At 56.5% G+C, this 14,321-nt stretch overlaps 4 protein-coding genes across 4 annotated transcripts; 1 reads left to right on the forward strand and 3 right to left on the reverse strand.

Moving 5' to 3' along the window:
• Positions 1 to 223: 223 nt before the first annotated feature.
• Positions 224 to 2,195, reverse strand: BGZ61DRAFT_488641 (major facilitator superfamily domain-containing protein; the record flags this gene model as incomplete). The annotated part of the gene is made up of 4 exons (XM_046250127.1): positions 224 to 1,344; positions 1,401 to 1,491; positions 1,553 to 1,816; positions 1,893 to 2,195. 4 exons carry the CDS (start codon positions 2,193 to 2,195, stop codon positions 224 to 226), a joined length of 1,779 nt encoding a protein of 592 aa, XP_046111936.1.
• A 1,908-nt stretch (positions 2,196 to 4,103) lies between these two features.
• On the reverse strand, positions 4,104 to 7,160 carry BGZ61DRAFT_470629 (uncharacterized protein; the record flags this gene model as incomplete). Its single annotated transcript, XM_046248101.1, has 3 exons — positions 4,104 to 5,449; positions 5,504 to 6,670; positions 6,857 to 7,160. 3 exons carry the CDS (start codon positions 7,158 to 7,160, stop codon positions 4,104 to 4,106), a joined length of 2,817 nt encoding a protein of 938 aa, XP_046111937.1.
• Positions 7,161 to 9,024: 1,864 nt separating this feature from the next.
• BGZ61DRAFT_437746 (uncharacterized protein) lies at positions 9,025 to 10,773 on the forward strand. The gene has a single exon (XM_046244165.1). It carries the CDS (start codon positions 9,178 to 9,180, stop codon positions 10,357 to 10,359), a length of 1,182 nt encoding a protein of 393 aa, XP_046111938.1. The 5' UTR covers positions 9,025 to 9,177; the 3' UTR covers positions 10,360 to 10,773.
• On the reverse strand, positions 10,774 to 13,002 carry BGZ61DRAFT_437748 (Oxoglutarate and iron-dependent oxygenase degradation C-term-domain-containing protein). The gene is made up of 2 exons (XM_046244166.1): positions 12,861 to 13,002; positions 10,774 to 12,777 (listed from the first exon to the last, which is right to left on the reverse strand). The coding sequence occupies exons 1-2, from the start codon at positions 12,922 to 12,924 to the stop codon at positions 10,850 to 10,852; spliced, it is 1,992 nt and encodes a 663-aa protein (XP_046111939.1). The 5' UTR covers positions 12,925 to 13,002; the 3' UTR covers positions 10,774 to 10,849.
• Between the last annotated feature and the right edge of the window lie 1,319 nt (positions 13,003 to 14,321).

The raw sequence follows: 14,321 nt of genomic DNA on the forward strand, positions 1-14,321 counted from the left end.
ACGGTATACAAAAGACGTCTGCCTCACATCACATACGGCGATGATCCTCGTGGGAAATTCATGTTTAATTTATCGATGCAAAGCAACTGCTTTTTAACTCCTAACCAATCTTCTGGGTATTTATATAATTCAAGTTAACCAAAAATCTTCATCATCCACTTACAGCGACTTTTTTTCCTTTCTTCTCATCTCAGTTATACCGTCCGTCACAGTTTATTGTCCATCACCTCCTCTCTAGGTCGTCTCCAGCGTCGCTGTTCATCATCCCGTCTGGCCGATCTGGTCGATCTGGCTTCTTGCCGATAATCTCCATGCTCCGGAATGTCACCACCACCAGAGCCAGAGCCAGCACAGCAATCACAAAGTTCGCCCAGCTAGCAGCGCGAAGGCCCTTGAGCGATGGTCCATCCCAGGCTTCCACGGGCCCGACATTCTGTATATCGACGTCTCGTGCAGAGGCCATGGTCGAAGACTGTACCGCCGTGGCAATAGCGAGAGCAATAGCACGGCCAAACATGCCTGTAGCGTTGATGAGGGCGCCGCCAACGGCCTGATCTTCCTGTGGAAGTGCGCGCGATGTGTAAAGCGTCAGGCAAGGCCACGCAGTGTCGGCACCAATAACAGACAGTATCATAGCAGGCAAGCCCCAGGCGAAGTAAGATGTGCTAGGTGGGATAGGTACAGCATAGAGAAGCGTGGCAATACAAACGCATGCATGCCCACTAGCCAAGATGAAGAAGGTGGGGATGCGGTGAAGAAGGTTGGCGACGATGAAGGCGATGATGAAACCGCCAATTCCTGTGGGGATAAACCGCAGCATGGTCTGCAGGGGAGACAGGCCTTGATAGTCCTGAAAGTAATAGGTAGCATATATGAGGTAGTTGTTGAACGAGCCGAAGAAGAGGCCCATAATAACCATAACGGCACTGAAGCGCCAGTTCTGGAAGACGGACATCTTGACGAGGGGCGGGCGGGTGGTCTTAGTTTCGAGGTAGTGCTGCCAGAACCCAAAGGCCACAATGATGAGGAAGGATACAACTATGAGGACTGGAACCCAAGGTGTCCTCCAGCCGACCACATTGCCCTCGGTCAAGGCGAACATGAGGGCCAGCAGACCGACGGTGATCATAGTGGCTCCAATCCAGTCGACGGCGGCCGTCTTAGACCTCAAGCTTCCGTGGGCAGCAGGAGGCGTCGGGGGAATGGGGATGAACATGATGCCGGCGACGGAGATTATCCCAGCCATGATGGCGAGAGCACCAAAGACCCATTTCCAGCTGGCCCATTCGGCAATAAGACCAGAGACGAGGTTGCCGCATACGCTTCCCAGGGGGGCACCGGCGGCTGGACGATAAGTTAGACCATGTGGATTTCACACTCTTCGAGCCAAAATGACTTACCGTACGCACTAAAGGCATAGTTCTTAGCCTTTCCAGGAGGGAACGTAGTACCCAATATTCCAATGGCAGTAGGAACATTCGCAGCAGCTCCCTGACGATACAGAGTCAGCCAGAACTCTCGTAGAGTCCTTGTGTAGGATTGAGAAACTCACAAGACCGTGCAGGGCACGAAACAAATCGAAAGGAATCTCAGAAGGTAAGAAGGGGTTCACGACGCAGCATATGGTGACCCAGATGGAACCGAGGATGAAGATGAGTCGCTTGCCGTAGATGTCGGCGATGCGGCCCCAGAGGAGCAGGAAGCAGCCAAACGCTAGGACGTACGAAGACACGATCCATTGCTGGCGGGTATCGGGGATGTCGAGATCGCGGCCAATATGAGGCAAGATAATGACGACGCTCTGGCCGGCGAGAGTCTAGGAAGGGGAGTGTTAGTGAAGCTCGGAAGTCGAAAACCAACAGCCAATCCAGGCAGGGGAAAACCGTACTCACGTTGAGAAACGAAGCTCCTGTCACAGTAGCGACTAGGGCGATACAACGGCCTTTTGAGAGGGCGAGTTCATCTTTAGATTCAATAGAATCGGCGTCGTCGTCGGGGCCGGAGTTGAGGTTAGAGGTCGGGAGCGGAATAGTCTTTTCCGAGCCCGCATCGACTGCGGTGGCAGGCACGGATGAACCAATTCCCGCCGCCTTCTCATTCCGCTCGGCAGCATAAACAGAAAGAGAAGAATTTGTATCGACAACGGTGCCGATAGGGGGCGCGGGCGAGGCCTCGGTTTTATCGCCGGGTGTCATATTGGGTTGCTGAATTCGTTCTCACGGAAACAATCACTCAACTGTCACTCAATTGCACTTCACGGGCGCAAGAACCCTCCGTCTGCATGTCCTACTCGGAACATGACCGTGGAAGGGGGCCGGTCTAGAAGAGACTGGGGGCCAGCACAATATATATGCACCCACGACCAAGGCGGGCCACCACCTCCATGGGGGCAGAGCGGAAATAATGCAGCAAACAACGACGACTTTTTACTGGGTTTGGGGAGAGGAACTGGGGAAAGGCGGACGGTGGGGCCGCGAACTTGGCGAGATGGCGAAATGTTGCAGAATGCTGATTGACGAGACAGACGCCCAACGCCCAATGAGCGACGGGCCCCCGCTGTGCGGAACCCTATCTTGTGCATGTTCGAGAGATACGGGGAATTATTCACCATGGTCCTCACTAGTCACTACGCACGCACAAACAGGCTACTCGTATCCCCGAGCAAGAACGGGGGGAGGGTCTCGCAACAGCCGGGTTCAGCTTCCGAAACCGTCGACGGCCGGACAAGATTTCTACTTACATCTGCAGAATTCCGGCCATCGGAACTAGTTCTGGACATTCATGGCCAAGATAGAGTGAGTGGATGGGCTTCGGCGGATGGTCTTGTGACTCTTCTCTTTCGCCATTGCTTGCTCACTCACTCCACCAATTCCCTCCATCCTGTTTCTAAACTCGTGCGTCATCCATCCCCGCTCGCTGCTCGGAAATACCATTGCGAGATGAGATGGTGGGAGGAATAAGCCGTGGCCCGTCCATCTTAGCACCGAGCATGCAGTGTTGAGATTGCCGACTAGGAGAGCCAGTAGCGGGGGGGTTCTCCTCACTTGTTGGAGGGTCCATCTCCTCGTGCTATTGGCCTCTTTTCGACCTTCTGTCATTGTCTTCTGTGTCTTGTTCAGCAACAGGATAACTACTGCAAAGCGGCATCAACTGAGCGGCATCAACTGCAACTGCCGGTCACAACCCCCACCGCGTTCCCCCTCCGCATCGGTGTGACTGACCGACTTCCTCCATGATAGCCGGAGCAATTATTCAGCAAATGCCACCTTGTAGATAGATAGATCCCTTGCATGTACATGTACGGGCATACCTACCGAGATAAGTAGGCCATGCAAGTTTCCACTTCGCCGCCGTTTTCTCTCTCATCCCACTCATCCCACTCCTCCCACTCATTTCTATGAAGTCACTGATTTCACATCATTCATCATACGCCATGTTTCCTCTCCAATTTTTTTCATTCATTGGATGTCGAGCCCTCATTCGGGCTGCTCAATCTCAATCCGTTTCGTTTGTACCTGCCTGGCGAATCCCTATCCTGCCAATTCACCTGGTCCCGTCCATCCTCATTCCTTCATCCCTCATCCTGCTTTCTCCCAAAGAATACAATGTCGCAAAGGAACACGTCCATTCCCCAAGCCTGCCCGCAAGTGCCCTCCAATTAACATTTCCCGCCGTTGAAACCCCCCCGAAAAACGACCAAAAATCAAGCAAGCAACGCGTGGGAACGACGCGCAATCCCGTCGGTCCGGCAAATAAGACAAGATCAAAAAAAGCGACGGCCGTCATCCACTGACTACCCTTCGTTTTTTCATCGCCAATGCCACCCTGATTCTTTTTTAGGTGATTCTCGAAAAAAGAAACAATCGTACACGCAGACACATTGAGGAGAGAGAAATGTCCGCGGTTCCATCCGAACCGTAACGCACCCGATGCTGATTATGTTCCCTCCCGTGTCTCGTTATCTCTTCTCCTTGGATATATGGTCATGGTGATCCGAGCCCTAGTTTCCGCGTCATGCGTATCCTCTGGGCCCCAGACCATCATCCAACACATCCGGGGCGGTTAAGGCCTCGCCGCCTACCTTCGCCCCTGCAACTACCACATTAGTGGTAGTTGCCTCCCCAGCCGCCGCGCTGTTGCTGCTGCTGTTGCTGCTGCTGCTGCTGCTGGTTGCCGCCATAGTAGCCGCCGCTGCTGTTGAAGCCCTGACCGTACGAGCCATAGGGGCTGTTACCGTGCTGGGTGGCGCCCGCGTTAGCACCCATTCCGTAAGCGTTGCTGCCGTGGAGGTTGTGGCCTTGAAGGTGGCTAGGATATCCGCCGTAAGCACCCATCTGAGAGTTTTGGGGCGGGGGGAGACCACTCTGGGCCGCAGGTCCAGTGTTCGTAGCCGAGCCGGGTCGAGCACCACCCATAGAGGGTGAAGGACCCGACGAGGTCTTGGACTCGCCAAACGGCTTCAGCTCATCAGTAGCGGCAGTGGCGCTAGGCTGAGCCTGGCTGTTGAACGACTGGCCCTGAGACTGGAAAGAAGAAGCACCACGGGCAAAGCTGTCATGAACGCTGCCGAAGCTGCTACCACCCAGTCCTGGCTGGCTACCAGCCTGGCTAGAAGCGGCACGGCCATAGTCGCCGAGACCAGAGCCGAGACCGCTCTCTCGATGCAGAGAAGACTGGGCAAAGGCAGCAGGAGACGATGTGTGGTCGTAGGGGGCGTTAGGCGGGACGCCATACGACTGGCCGTACATGCCTCCCTTGCCATATGGACCAAAACCGCCCTGACCGTATCCGGAGTAGTACTGGTGATAGTATGGGTTGCTGTAGTAGGGGTGGTTGTAACCGGGATACTGTTGACCATGAGACTGAGGCTGTGAGCCTTGAGCGGGCTGCTGGCCCTGCTGACCTTGCTGGGCTGGCTGCTGAGCCGGCGGCTGAGTCTGAGGCTGGGCCTGGGCGGCTGGGTTAGGAGTGCTGGCGCCGCTGTTCTGGGCATCGTTCGCGTTTCCACCGAATCGAGGTTGGTTATGCAAAGCGCCGCTCTGGGGATACTGGCTGAGGTTATCCGCCTGCGAAGCTCCGTAACCGCCAAAGGGTCGTTGGGATGGGGCAGCAGCGTCCTGCTGACCCTGAGCTCCCTGCTGACCAAACTGCTGGCCATAGTAGTTGTAGGGGTTTCTGTCGGGTTGGTTCGCGGTGTAGTATGAGGCATAGTCGCTTGGGGCGGAGCTGAAAGCGCCGCCCGGCTGCTGAGGCTGAGAGGTTTGGGCCGAGAAGTTATCGAAGGGAGGCTGCGAAGAGGGTGTGTTTTGCTGGGTAAAGGGGTCCAGAGGCTTCTGGGGAGCGGCGGCAGCGTCCTGCGCGCCAGCCTGGCCGAAGCGGCCGAACTGCTGGGGGTTAGGAACAGCGGGCTGAGTGGGGACAGGTGCCTGAGAAGCAGCGGCCACGGAAGCTGAATGATTGTTAGTAAAATTACTCTGAGACATGTGAGTGGGAGTGGCCTTACCGGCGGGGGCCGCGATCGGAGGGACAGAGGTAGTAGCGGGCTTCTGGGAGAAAGGCTCTGGGACAGGGGGTTGGGCAACGGGGGGAAGCGAGGTTCGAGGATGGGCCACGGGAGAGTCAGCGGGGGGTTGAGCCCGAGTCTCAGGCTCTTCGCGGTCTCCATCAACGTCCTCCTCGCCGCCGTTCAGGCTGAAAGCGCCAAACTGGACGGCAGTTCGGTCAACCTCGCGGTTGCCGGGCATGCGCACAGCCTCCTCCTGGTCAAGAACTCGTCGCTGGTGGTGGTGATGGGTCGGGGTTCGGATGGTTCGCTCAGCGGTGGCCTTGGCCGCAGAGGCGGCGAAACCGCTGGCATCAGGTCTTTGGGTGAGATGCTGCTGCTGGGCAGCGGAGAGGGGAGTGGCAGTGAGGTTGCCGGGAGTCTGTCGTGGATCCCAAGAGTCAGCGGCGGTGCTAGCGGCGGTGCCGGTTGGTGGTGGCTGGGAGTCGTCAACAACCTGTTCAAGATTTGTCTCGGTGAGTTCGTCCTTGGAGGGCGGAAGGGCAACTTCGGGCTCAATCACGACCTCGACAGGGGCAGCGACTTCGACGACGGGAGTGGGTTCTGTCTCGGGCTCGGCGGCGATAGGTTCAGGTTCGGATTCTGGTTCAGCTGGTTCGACGGTGGGTTCAGATTCAACGGGTTCGGGGGCGGCCTTGGGTATGGGGGCCTCCTTTGGCTTGGGAGGGGGAGCCTTGGGAACAGTCGATTGTCGGAGCATGCTCGCCCAAGTCTTGACTGGAGGAGCGGCGGGTTTGGGGGGTTCAGCAGCGGCGGGGGGAGCGGTCGTCTCAACAACTGTCTCCTTCTCCTCGGTGACATCGGCCTTGGGCTTTTCATTACCCCAAGCAGATGACTCCTCCGTAGGGATGGACAATTCCTGGTTTTCCTTGTTTCGGGCGCCATTGGTGGGGGGAGCCTGGGCAGGTCGGCCTCGAGTGCTGCGGCCACCTCGCTCTGTGGCCCGGCCTCGGCCTCGGCCTCCCTCTGAGACGGCGCGGCCGCCGCGGGCGGTTCGGGGGGCGGTGGATGATGCATCGGTGCTCGAGGGGGCAGGAATTTGGTCCTTGGCCTTTGCGCGGGACGTCTTCTTGGGCTTGGAAACTTCACCCCATTGAGAGATTGAGCCTGAAAAAAAGCAGGTTAGCAGGTGGACAATGCAGTACGAGGGCGCAAAAGCAAAAAAGTGCACAGGCGGCTTGCTAGGCAGCGTGTCGTGTGCAGCGTTTGTGCATTTGCCATTCGCCATTTGCCAGTGTACCAGCGTGGCAGCTTGCGGTGTGTACTATGCAGGGGAAAAAAGGCCACACGTACCCTCAGCGATGCGGGTGACAGCCTCATTCTCGTCGCCGTTGGTCTCCTGGAGAGCAAAGAGAACGTCGACCTCGGACCAGTCGGGGAACATCTCGCGGATCACAGACGTCTTGTCGCCGTATTGCTTTCGAAGCTCTCCAAAGTCGCCGCCTTCGTCGTCGAATGCACCGAGGGACTCATCGCCCTTGTGCTCGGGCTTGTCGCCATTGGTTCTGCGGCCGCCTCGACCGGCGAAACCGCCTCTACCACCGCGGCCAGAGCCTCTGCCGCGCGAGGCGGACGGCCGTGAGGTCGCGTCGGACATGGGTGGGTTTGGGTGTGGTTGTGAGAGCTGTGCTCGAGAAGAAGGGAAGAAAACAGGGTTGGCCCGTCAGCTGTCCTCTGCGGGAGCAACAGGCAGGAGGGAGAAAATGGTCGACAGGGACCGAATGGTGGATCGACAGATGGGGCGTCGATGAAGGAGAGGCCAGATGATGGAGGAGAGTTGGATGGTGCTAGGTAAAGGGAGGAGAAAGAGGCACGAGGTTTTCCCCAGAAGCAGAAGAAGGGTTCAGGTTACGAAGGTTTTGCTTTAGCGGCTGGTGACGCCCCAAGCCCCTTGGTACCACCGACCGCGTCGGCACAGGCGAGACCAGCGGCCAGTGGTCAGTGGTCAGTGTCCAGTGGCCAGTAGGTGCCAGCCAGTGAGCATGCCGCAAGCAGATCGCCCACAGAAGGCGCCCTTCAGTGAATCGCCCAGCAGCCGCAGCCGCAGCACCTCCACCACTCCAGGCGCAAGTTACCGCGAGGTTACTGTACTTTGAGCACTGAGCACGCAGCACAGGGCACCCCAGCTGCACCCTGCCGTGTCAGGTACTTGCCCGTCAGGTGGCGCAACGGGGTGGCCGCATGTATCTGAACAACCCGGGCTTCTCCAGCCTGGTACTTGGCCTTTGCCCTGACAACACGCAGTGGCCGTGTGTCACTCTTGGTCGCACCAACGGTACCACCCTCACAGCCCTCTTGTACAGCCCTCCCTTGCTGCTGTGCTTTCTTCTTTCTCATCCCGAACCATTGAAGCGCCAGTACCAGTACCTCAGCACTAATGACATCCTGGGACAATCGCCAGTCGCTGCAGCGGCCGCCCTCCAAGCCCACGCGAGCACGCAAGAAACCGGGGGACGGGGGACGGGGGACGGGGCTCGCAACGCACGGAGAGTATTGCGGAGGAACATGCGAATACAACACAAACGACTACGACCACCCTTGACAGGGCACACGAACAGGGGAGCCAAGTCGCGGCTAGTATGCTAGAAGAAGGCAATGACGCACCGACAACGGACTGGACAAGACTTGACTGGACTTGACAGCACAAGACTGGACAGAAGGGGTAACCCAGACTGATCACGGGCACGCTCCCAGTCAGTCAACTAATACACACGCGTAGGAAAATGCAGGCCTCCAGCTTGGTGCGAGGTGTGAGGAGGAGCTTGCCCTCAGTCACGCGTCAGCGTCAAGTCGCCCACGGCCCTTCGCTTCGCAGCTTGCTCTACTCCTCGCATTGGTGCATCGCATGCATTGGTGCCAGTCGCCTTGGCCGAGGCAACGCAAGGCCCCCAAAAGGCATCGAATATCTCCGCTCGTTGCGCCTGGCTGGCTGCACTTGTTGCCTGCTACGTGCCTTATTACGACGTATCGACATAGTCCCATGTACATAATAGCGCCTCCTTGCCTCCCTTGCTTCCCAGGTACAGAGCACGTATCACGACGGCTGCTTGCGCTTTCAAGCCTGTTCAAGCCTCCAATGCATGCAGCTGTCCCCAGTTGCAAAGTACAGGTACCTCCCTCAGCGGCCTCTCCGCGGCTGTCGCGCTGGATCTAGATGTCTCGGCGAGTTTCGGTACCTTGATTGCGACCCAAAATTGGGGCCCAGGGGGGCTGCATTAACCGTTACTGGCCAAGCTTTGCCCCACCCAAGCTCCTTGCGTCCAGTGCCTGTTCCCAGTGCACCATCCATCTCATCTGATCGCTCCTGGTACGTACCTACCTCCTAATACCTTCCACGGTACGTACTGTGCCGCGGGGCACCGCAACCTGGGGCTCTTTCGGTGCTGTCCGTGTCACATGATGCGCCACCCGGTCCCACCTGTGGCCTGCGACGGCTCGTCCCACGATGGCATCATGATGCACCTCAGGTCAACCGTCACCGTCTCGCCACGCGCCCCTCGTCGGCCATCCACGTGAATCCTACGCTGCGAGTTGCTTCACAACCACTCTCACTATTCTCGGGCAGGGTCTGCCGCTGGTAGCGCTTCCCCTTTCTCCAATTGCCCCCGTTCAACATGTTTTCCACCAAGGCGACCCAGTCGTTGAAGAACCTCTTCGCATCCTATCACGAACCCCTTCCCCTATCAAAACAACAATCTCAAAAACTACTCGATGGCCTCAAGACTTCCTTCCGGAAGCAACTCGATCACGAATATGGCCAGACCTCTGACACCCCCACCGCCTCGTCCAAATCCCCCGATGTCAACCCTCCGATCCGACAGTCCGCCACCAATCGCCACTTGAAGGACATCCTCTCCAATCCTTTGTTCAGCTATAATAAGGACGTCAACTCGACTTTTCCTTCCACTCTAGCACCCCCGAAGCGTGATCCCATGGAGGTGTTCGATCATGCCGTGGCGAGAGGAATGATGACGCCCAAAGCCGCAATTGGCTGCATGGTCGCCAAATCCAAGCAGCTCCATACCCTGGAGTCAAGCGGCAGTGCCTTTATCTCATCGGGCACCGCAGCTCGAGTTGTCCGATGGCTGCGGTCTTCCGGTTCGGAGCAAGATTTGCGCTTCCTGGACAACCAGACTTTTGTTCGGACACTTGCTCCATTCCTGGTCGCCGAGGGCATGGAAGAGATCGCTTGGGAATGGCTCGTCCGGACCGTCAATGGGCCTGGGAACCTTTCTAACGAAAAGCGTCTCAAGAGGGCGTCCAATCTGCTAGCAGAGGTTGTGCGAACCAAATGCCAGCCTCAATACGGCAACCTGGATTCGGGAATCTCAACAATGCTTCAAGCCCAGGAATTGTTCCGGAAGAGCCCTCTGCTCTCTGATCTGCTCGTCCTCTCGTGGAGGTCGGTATCCTGGTTCTCCACTGTCGAGGCATACAGCCGAGCCGCGCCATCCGAAGAGCTCTTTGATGCTCACATGGCCACGGCCGACCGCTTACCCCAGCCCTTCCTCATGGAGCGGGCACACCTGCACTTGTACCACCCAACGCACCCCGATCACATCCCAGCACTCCAATTTTTCCGAGATAAGGAGAAGCTTCGACATTTGGTCCATGCCATCGGTCCCAAGAAGTCCAAGCCTGACAAGCTAAGCGTCGTCTCGTGGCTCGCCTTCCTCGGGCATGATACTATCAACCATCTCACGCAGTCCGGCAGGACACAGGAGGCTCAGGGAGTTACAGATTTACTTCAGGCGGAAGTGGCAAACCTCTTTAATGCCAAACTAGAGCCGGCTTGATCATGTCTGGGAATGGTCTCGATTTTTGCATCATGGAAGATGAGTGTGTTCGGTCACTGGGGCCGAGAACTCGTCTTTCCGTCAGCTCAAATGATGTCTCATTCAAATGATGAGACATCATTTACCAAGTCACCTCCCCCACGACCCCGACTTAAGCCCAGTCGCCGCCTGGTGGATTTCAGGAGGGTCAAGGTCCGAGAAGAATACGAGGAAGGCATGCATACAGTATGAGCATACAAGCTCCTGGCCAAATTGTATAGGAAGGGGAGGAGAGGAACCTTGTATATAAACACTACTACCCCATATATTTCGAAGATATCCGGGATCAAGGGTGCATGGTATACCCCTGAAACCACCACATAGAACACCAACCAGCGCCCCGTACAAGGGCAGACATGGGAAGAAATCAAAACACCTTTTTTTGAAGAACTCTAAACGAAAGACTCTGCTATGCTACGCAGTGGTATTATCTAATTCGGCAACTACCTTTTTAGTCGGACTCGCTTTCTACAGAGTCCGAGAAGCCCTGGAACTCCTCCTCGGAATCATAATCCTTGGGCGCAGCCCCCTCGCCGTTGCCTGCGTCTTGCTCCTCGGACTCGTCGTCATCTTGCTCCTCAACATCAAAGGCGCCCGAGATGTCCCAGCGATCACCCGGGGCATTCTTGCTGACGTACTTGACGAACTTGAGGGTGCCGCTGTCGCGAAGAACAATGGTCAGCTTGTTCCAGGCGGCGGCCTGGTAAAAGAGGATGTTGTCGTCGTCGCCGTCGGTCTTGTAGATGGCGGCATCATCGTTGGCGTCGTCTTCGCCGGCCATGAAGACCTCATGGCCGCCGACCTCCTCGGTCTCCTCCTGGGGTTGCTCCTCTTCCTCCTCGACCTCGACGGCCTTGCCCTTGCCCTTGCCCTTGTTCTTGCCCTTTCCATTAGCCTTGGCCTTAGCCTTGGCGTCCTTTTTCTTGGACTTGGGTTTGGGCTCTTCCTCCTCCTCCTCCTCCTCCTCATCGCCCCAGCCAGATGTGGGGGTGAAGCCGAGGTTGAGTTCTAGGCGGGCCTTGCCCTCTTGGCCGGTGGCAAGAGTGTAGTCCATACCGCGGCGGAAGCGCCGGGCGAGGAGGTCAGAAGTTTCGACAGTGCACCTGGTGGCTATTTGGAGCCACTGGCGGAACTGGCGACTGGGCAGGAAAATGTCCAACAGCTCAGTAATAGGCGACTCCTCTTGAGAGGTGCGGAGCTGGTCAGGGCCGCTAGGTTGTTGGTAGAGGTAGCGGTACTTGTGAGGGGGCTTGGCAACCCTCCACGCCGAAGTCTTCTCGATGACGGCGGTGTCCTCCGGGGCGGGCTTCTTTTCTTCAGCCTCGACATACTCTCTCAGCCTCTTGGAGAACTTCCTCGACAGAAGATCGGGCAGGGTGATGCTGCATTCTTCGTCGAAGTGGTCTGAGACGCGCTCCAGAGTATCCGGAGTCAGATAAGTGGGCGCCATGTACTTGAGCAGGAACTCAAGGTCAGACTCGTCAAAGCCTTCATCGAACTCTTGGGGGTTGTCGACCTTGACGACCTGGGGCTGAGGCATGTCGTACTGGGCAGGGTTGCCTTGAAGCTGCATCAGGCCGCTGTTCTTAGCATTCCGCTCTTCCTCGCCCTTGATGTAGCCTTCCTCGCCGATTTGAGGGATGTGGAACCATCCGCTGATGGCCATGCGAACTCGGCCACCCTGCTTCTCAAGCTCCTCCTTGGTTTTTGCGTGGTAAACCTCCTCGACGTCGTGGAAGCTCTCGCCAGGCTGGACAGCGAAGAAGCTCAGCTGGTTCCAGGCCGGAGGGATGACCTTGGTGACGTCGGGCAGGGGCGTCTTTGCGACATCGCCGTTCTTGTCCTCGAGATCCTGGACGGGGAACAGGCGAAGAGCGCCTCCCCACTCAGGCTGCCAAGGCGTGTCGGGATCGACGAGGTAGAGGATGTAGCTGACACGGCGGCTGCCGATGACGTCGTCGTGGCAGAGCAGATAGCAGCCGGGGGTGTAAATGTTGATGGCGAGATCGGTCTTGCGGGCGCTCAAGGGACCGCAGTCGGTGATGTGGGAGACGTAGTTGCGGAAGGCCTCAGAGTAGATGCCGTCGCGGAGCCTCAGCAGCGAGGGCAGCTTGGAGAGGGACTCGTCATCGAGGCCGTCGAGGTTGGCAAGGTCGCCCGACTGGTGGATCTTGTAGATGTCGGTCTCCTTGGGGGTGAAGGAGACGTTGGCCTTGATCTCGTCGCGCACGGCTCGGAGGAGGGAATCGTCGATGAGGCCGTTGATGACGGCGTGCTTGTAGGGAGCAGACTTGGCGTACTGGTCGGTATACGAGTCGAGGACGTCCTGGTCAAAGAGCCCGGCACGGAATCGCTTCTTGGCCTCGGCGGCGCTCAGAGCTAGAGGTCAAGGAAGCTTGTAAGCGGGAGCTCGAATGCGAAGGCGGGACGCAGCGAGGGAGAAGGGATTGGGGAGTGCGTACAGGGCTTGGACCTCTTCTTGACGGCCACTTTGGCGTCAATCCTTCTCTCTGCCTTTCTCTTCATGGTGGAGGCCGCAATTGATGTCGGTGAGAGAACAGCGCTGGCGGGAGCGGGTTGGGAGGGAAAAGTGCGAGGCGCGAAGCGGAGCGAAGGTGGGCTGACGTCGCCAATCTATAAAAATTCTGGCTCCGAAATCGACCCATCCGATGGCGGTTGGGACCCCCAGTACCTTGTCTGTCGGACGAGAGAAACCCTCCCGCCCTGCAACGCCTGGCGCACATTATTTATTTATTCCTGTCGTTATTTCCCTCCTCTTGTTCTTCGTCCAGGCGGCCAATAGCGGTCGGTGAATGATAAGTATTGGTTGTGTTGCAGCGGCTGACACGCGCTCGCTGGAGAAGGATGGTGACATTGGCATCCATTTAAGCAGATGCCGCCCTCAGCGCCCGCGGAGCAGTCCAGCGCAACCCAAATCCCCAGCTCCGCAGCACCCTCCCTCTTCTTCAAGTCTGCACTATTCATGCACGTAGACGCTTGGGCGACATTGGCTAAAACACGGCTTTTCGAGCTTCCTGCCAGTCGGGCTTTGAAACATGGAAGCGCAAGCGGTTGCGGACGCAGCTGGATTGGTCTCCTTAGACCTGCAGATCGATAGCCTCGCTGTTGCAGGTCGTGCCTCTTGGCTGCCGAAATGCGGCGAGATCTGAGCCTCAGACTACCTTATCCAAGCGCGTAAATGATATTTTTAGGAGCGGTTACTATTCGCACGCACTCGGTGTTGTTGGCACATGTTAAATAGGCGACTTCAGGACGTGGGGGTTTATCTTATGGTATACGGAGGGCCCTTTCAAAAGTCTTGTCCATAAGAAGTAAATCCTAATTATTAGGTTAGATAATAAGTATACTATATACTTCCTGATTTCTATAGGCCCTAAAGGATAGCAGGCTATAGCATATAGCAACCGCTATATCCTGATCAGCAGCATACTACTCCTGAAGTTACAGCGGCTGTTTAACGAGACCTGTGACAGCTTTATGTATCTCAGGTCACCGATAGGGATAAATGGATATGATATTACTAGCGCTTGGATAAGACTTTTGAAAGAGCCCTCCGTACCTTACCAAGGTTTCTATGTCCGAGTGAGTCTCGATGTTAGCAGGCGCAAGGAATTACTTATAAATTTTCAGAGACAAAATACAAGGGCCTTTGTTTTGTCTTATTTTAATCTTCTACTTTAGAAAAGATATCAATTTTAACGGTCAAACTCATCTGACTTCTGCGGGTGAATGACATTGAGTTTGCGTGTGGATAGCAATGCTCTTTCAGCAAGCTCTCTCAACAACCAACTGGTGGGGTTTTATCGCCTGAGAAATAAGCCAAAAGTGCATCATCTCAATTTTTCACATTGTCATAGCTCATATCACCATTCAACTCCCAGTCTATATGTCTTCCCAACTAA

Source organism: Ilyonectria robusta, assembly GCF_021365365.1.
Source record: "Ilyonectria robusta strain PMI_751 chromosome Unknown BGZ61scaffold_1, whole genome shotgun sequence".
In the NCBI taxonomy this organism is placed as follows: Eukaryota; Fungi; Ascomycota; class Sordariomycetes; order Hypocreales; family Nectriaceae; genus Ilyonectria; species Ilyonectria robusta.

Bases quoted from the DNA above. Each gene is read 5' to 3' on its own strand.
- BGZ61DRAFT_437746 (XM_046244165.1), top strand. From the start codon at position 9,178: ATGTTTTCCACCAAGGCGACCCAGTCGTTGAAGAACCTCTTCGCATCC.
- BGZ61DRAFT_437748 (XM_046244166.1), bottom strand. From the start codon at position 12,924: ATGAAGAGAAAGGCAGAGAGAAGGATTGACGCCAAAGTGGCCGTCAAG. The intron at 12,778-12,860 runs GTACGCACTCCC...CTTGACCTCTAG, and splicing joins CAAGAAGAGGTCCAAGCCCT to CTCTGAGCGCCGCCGAGGCC.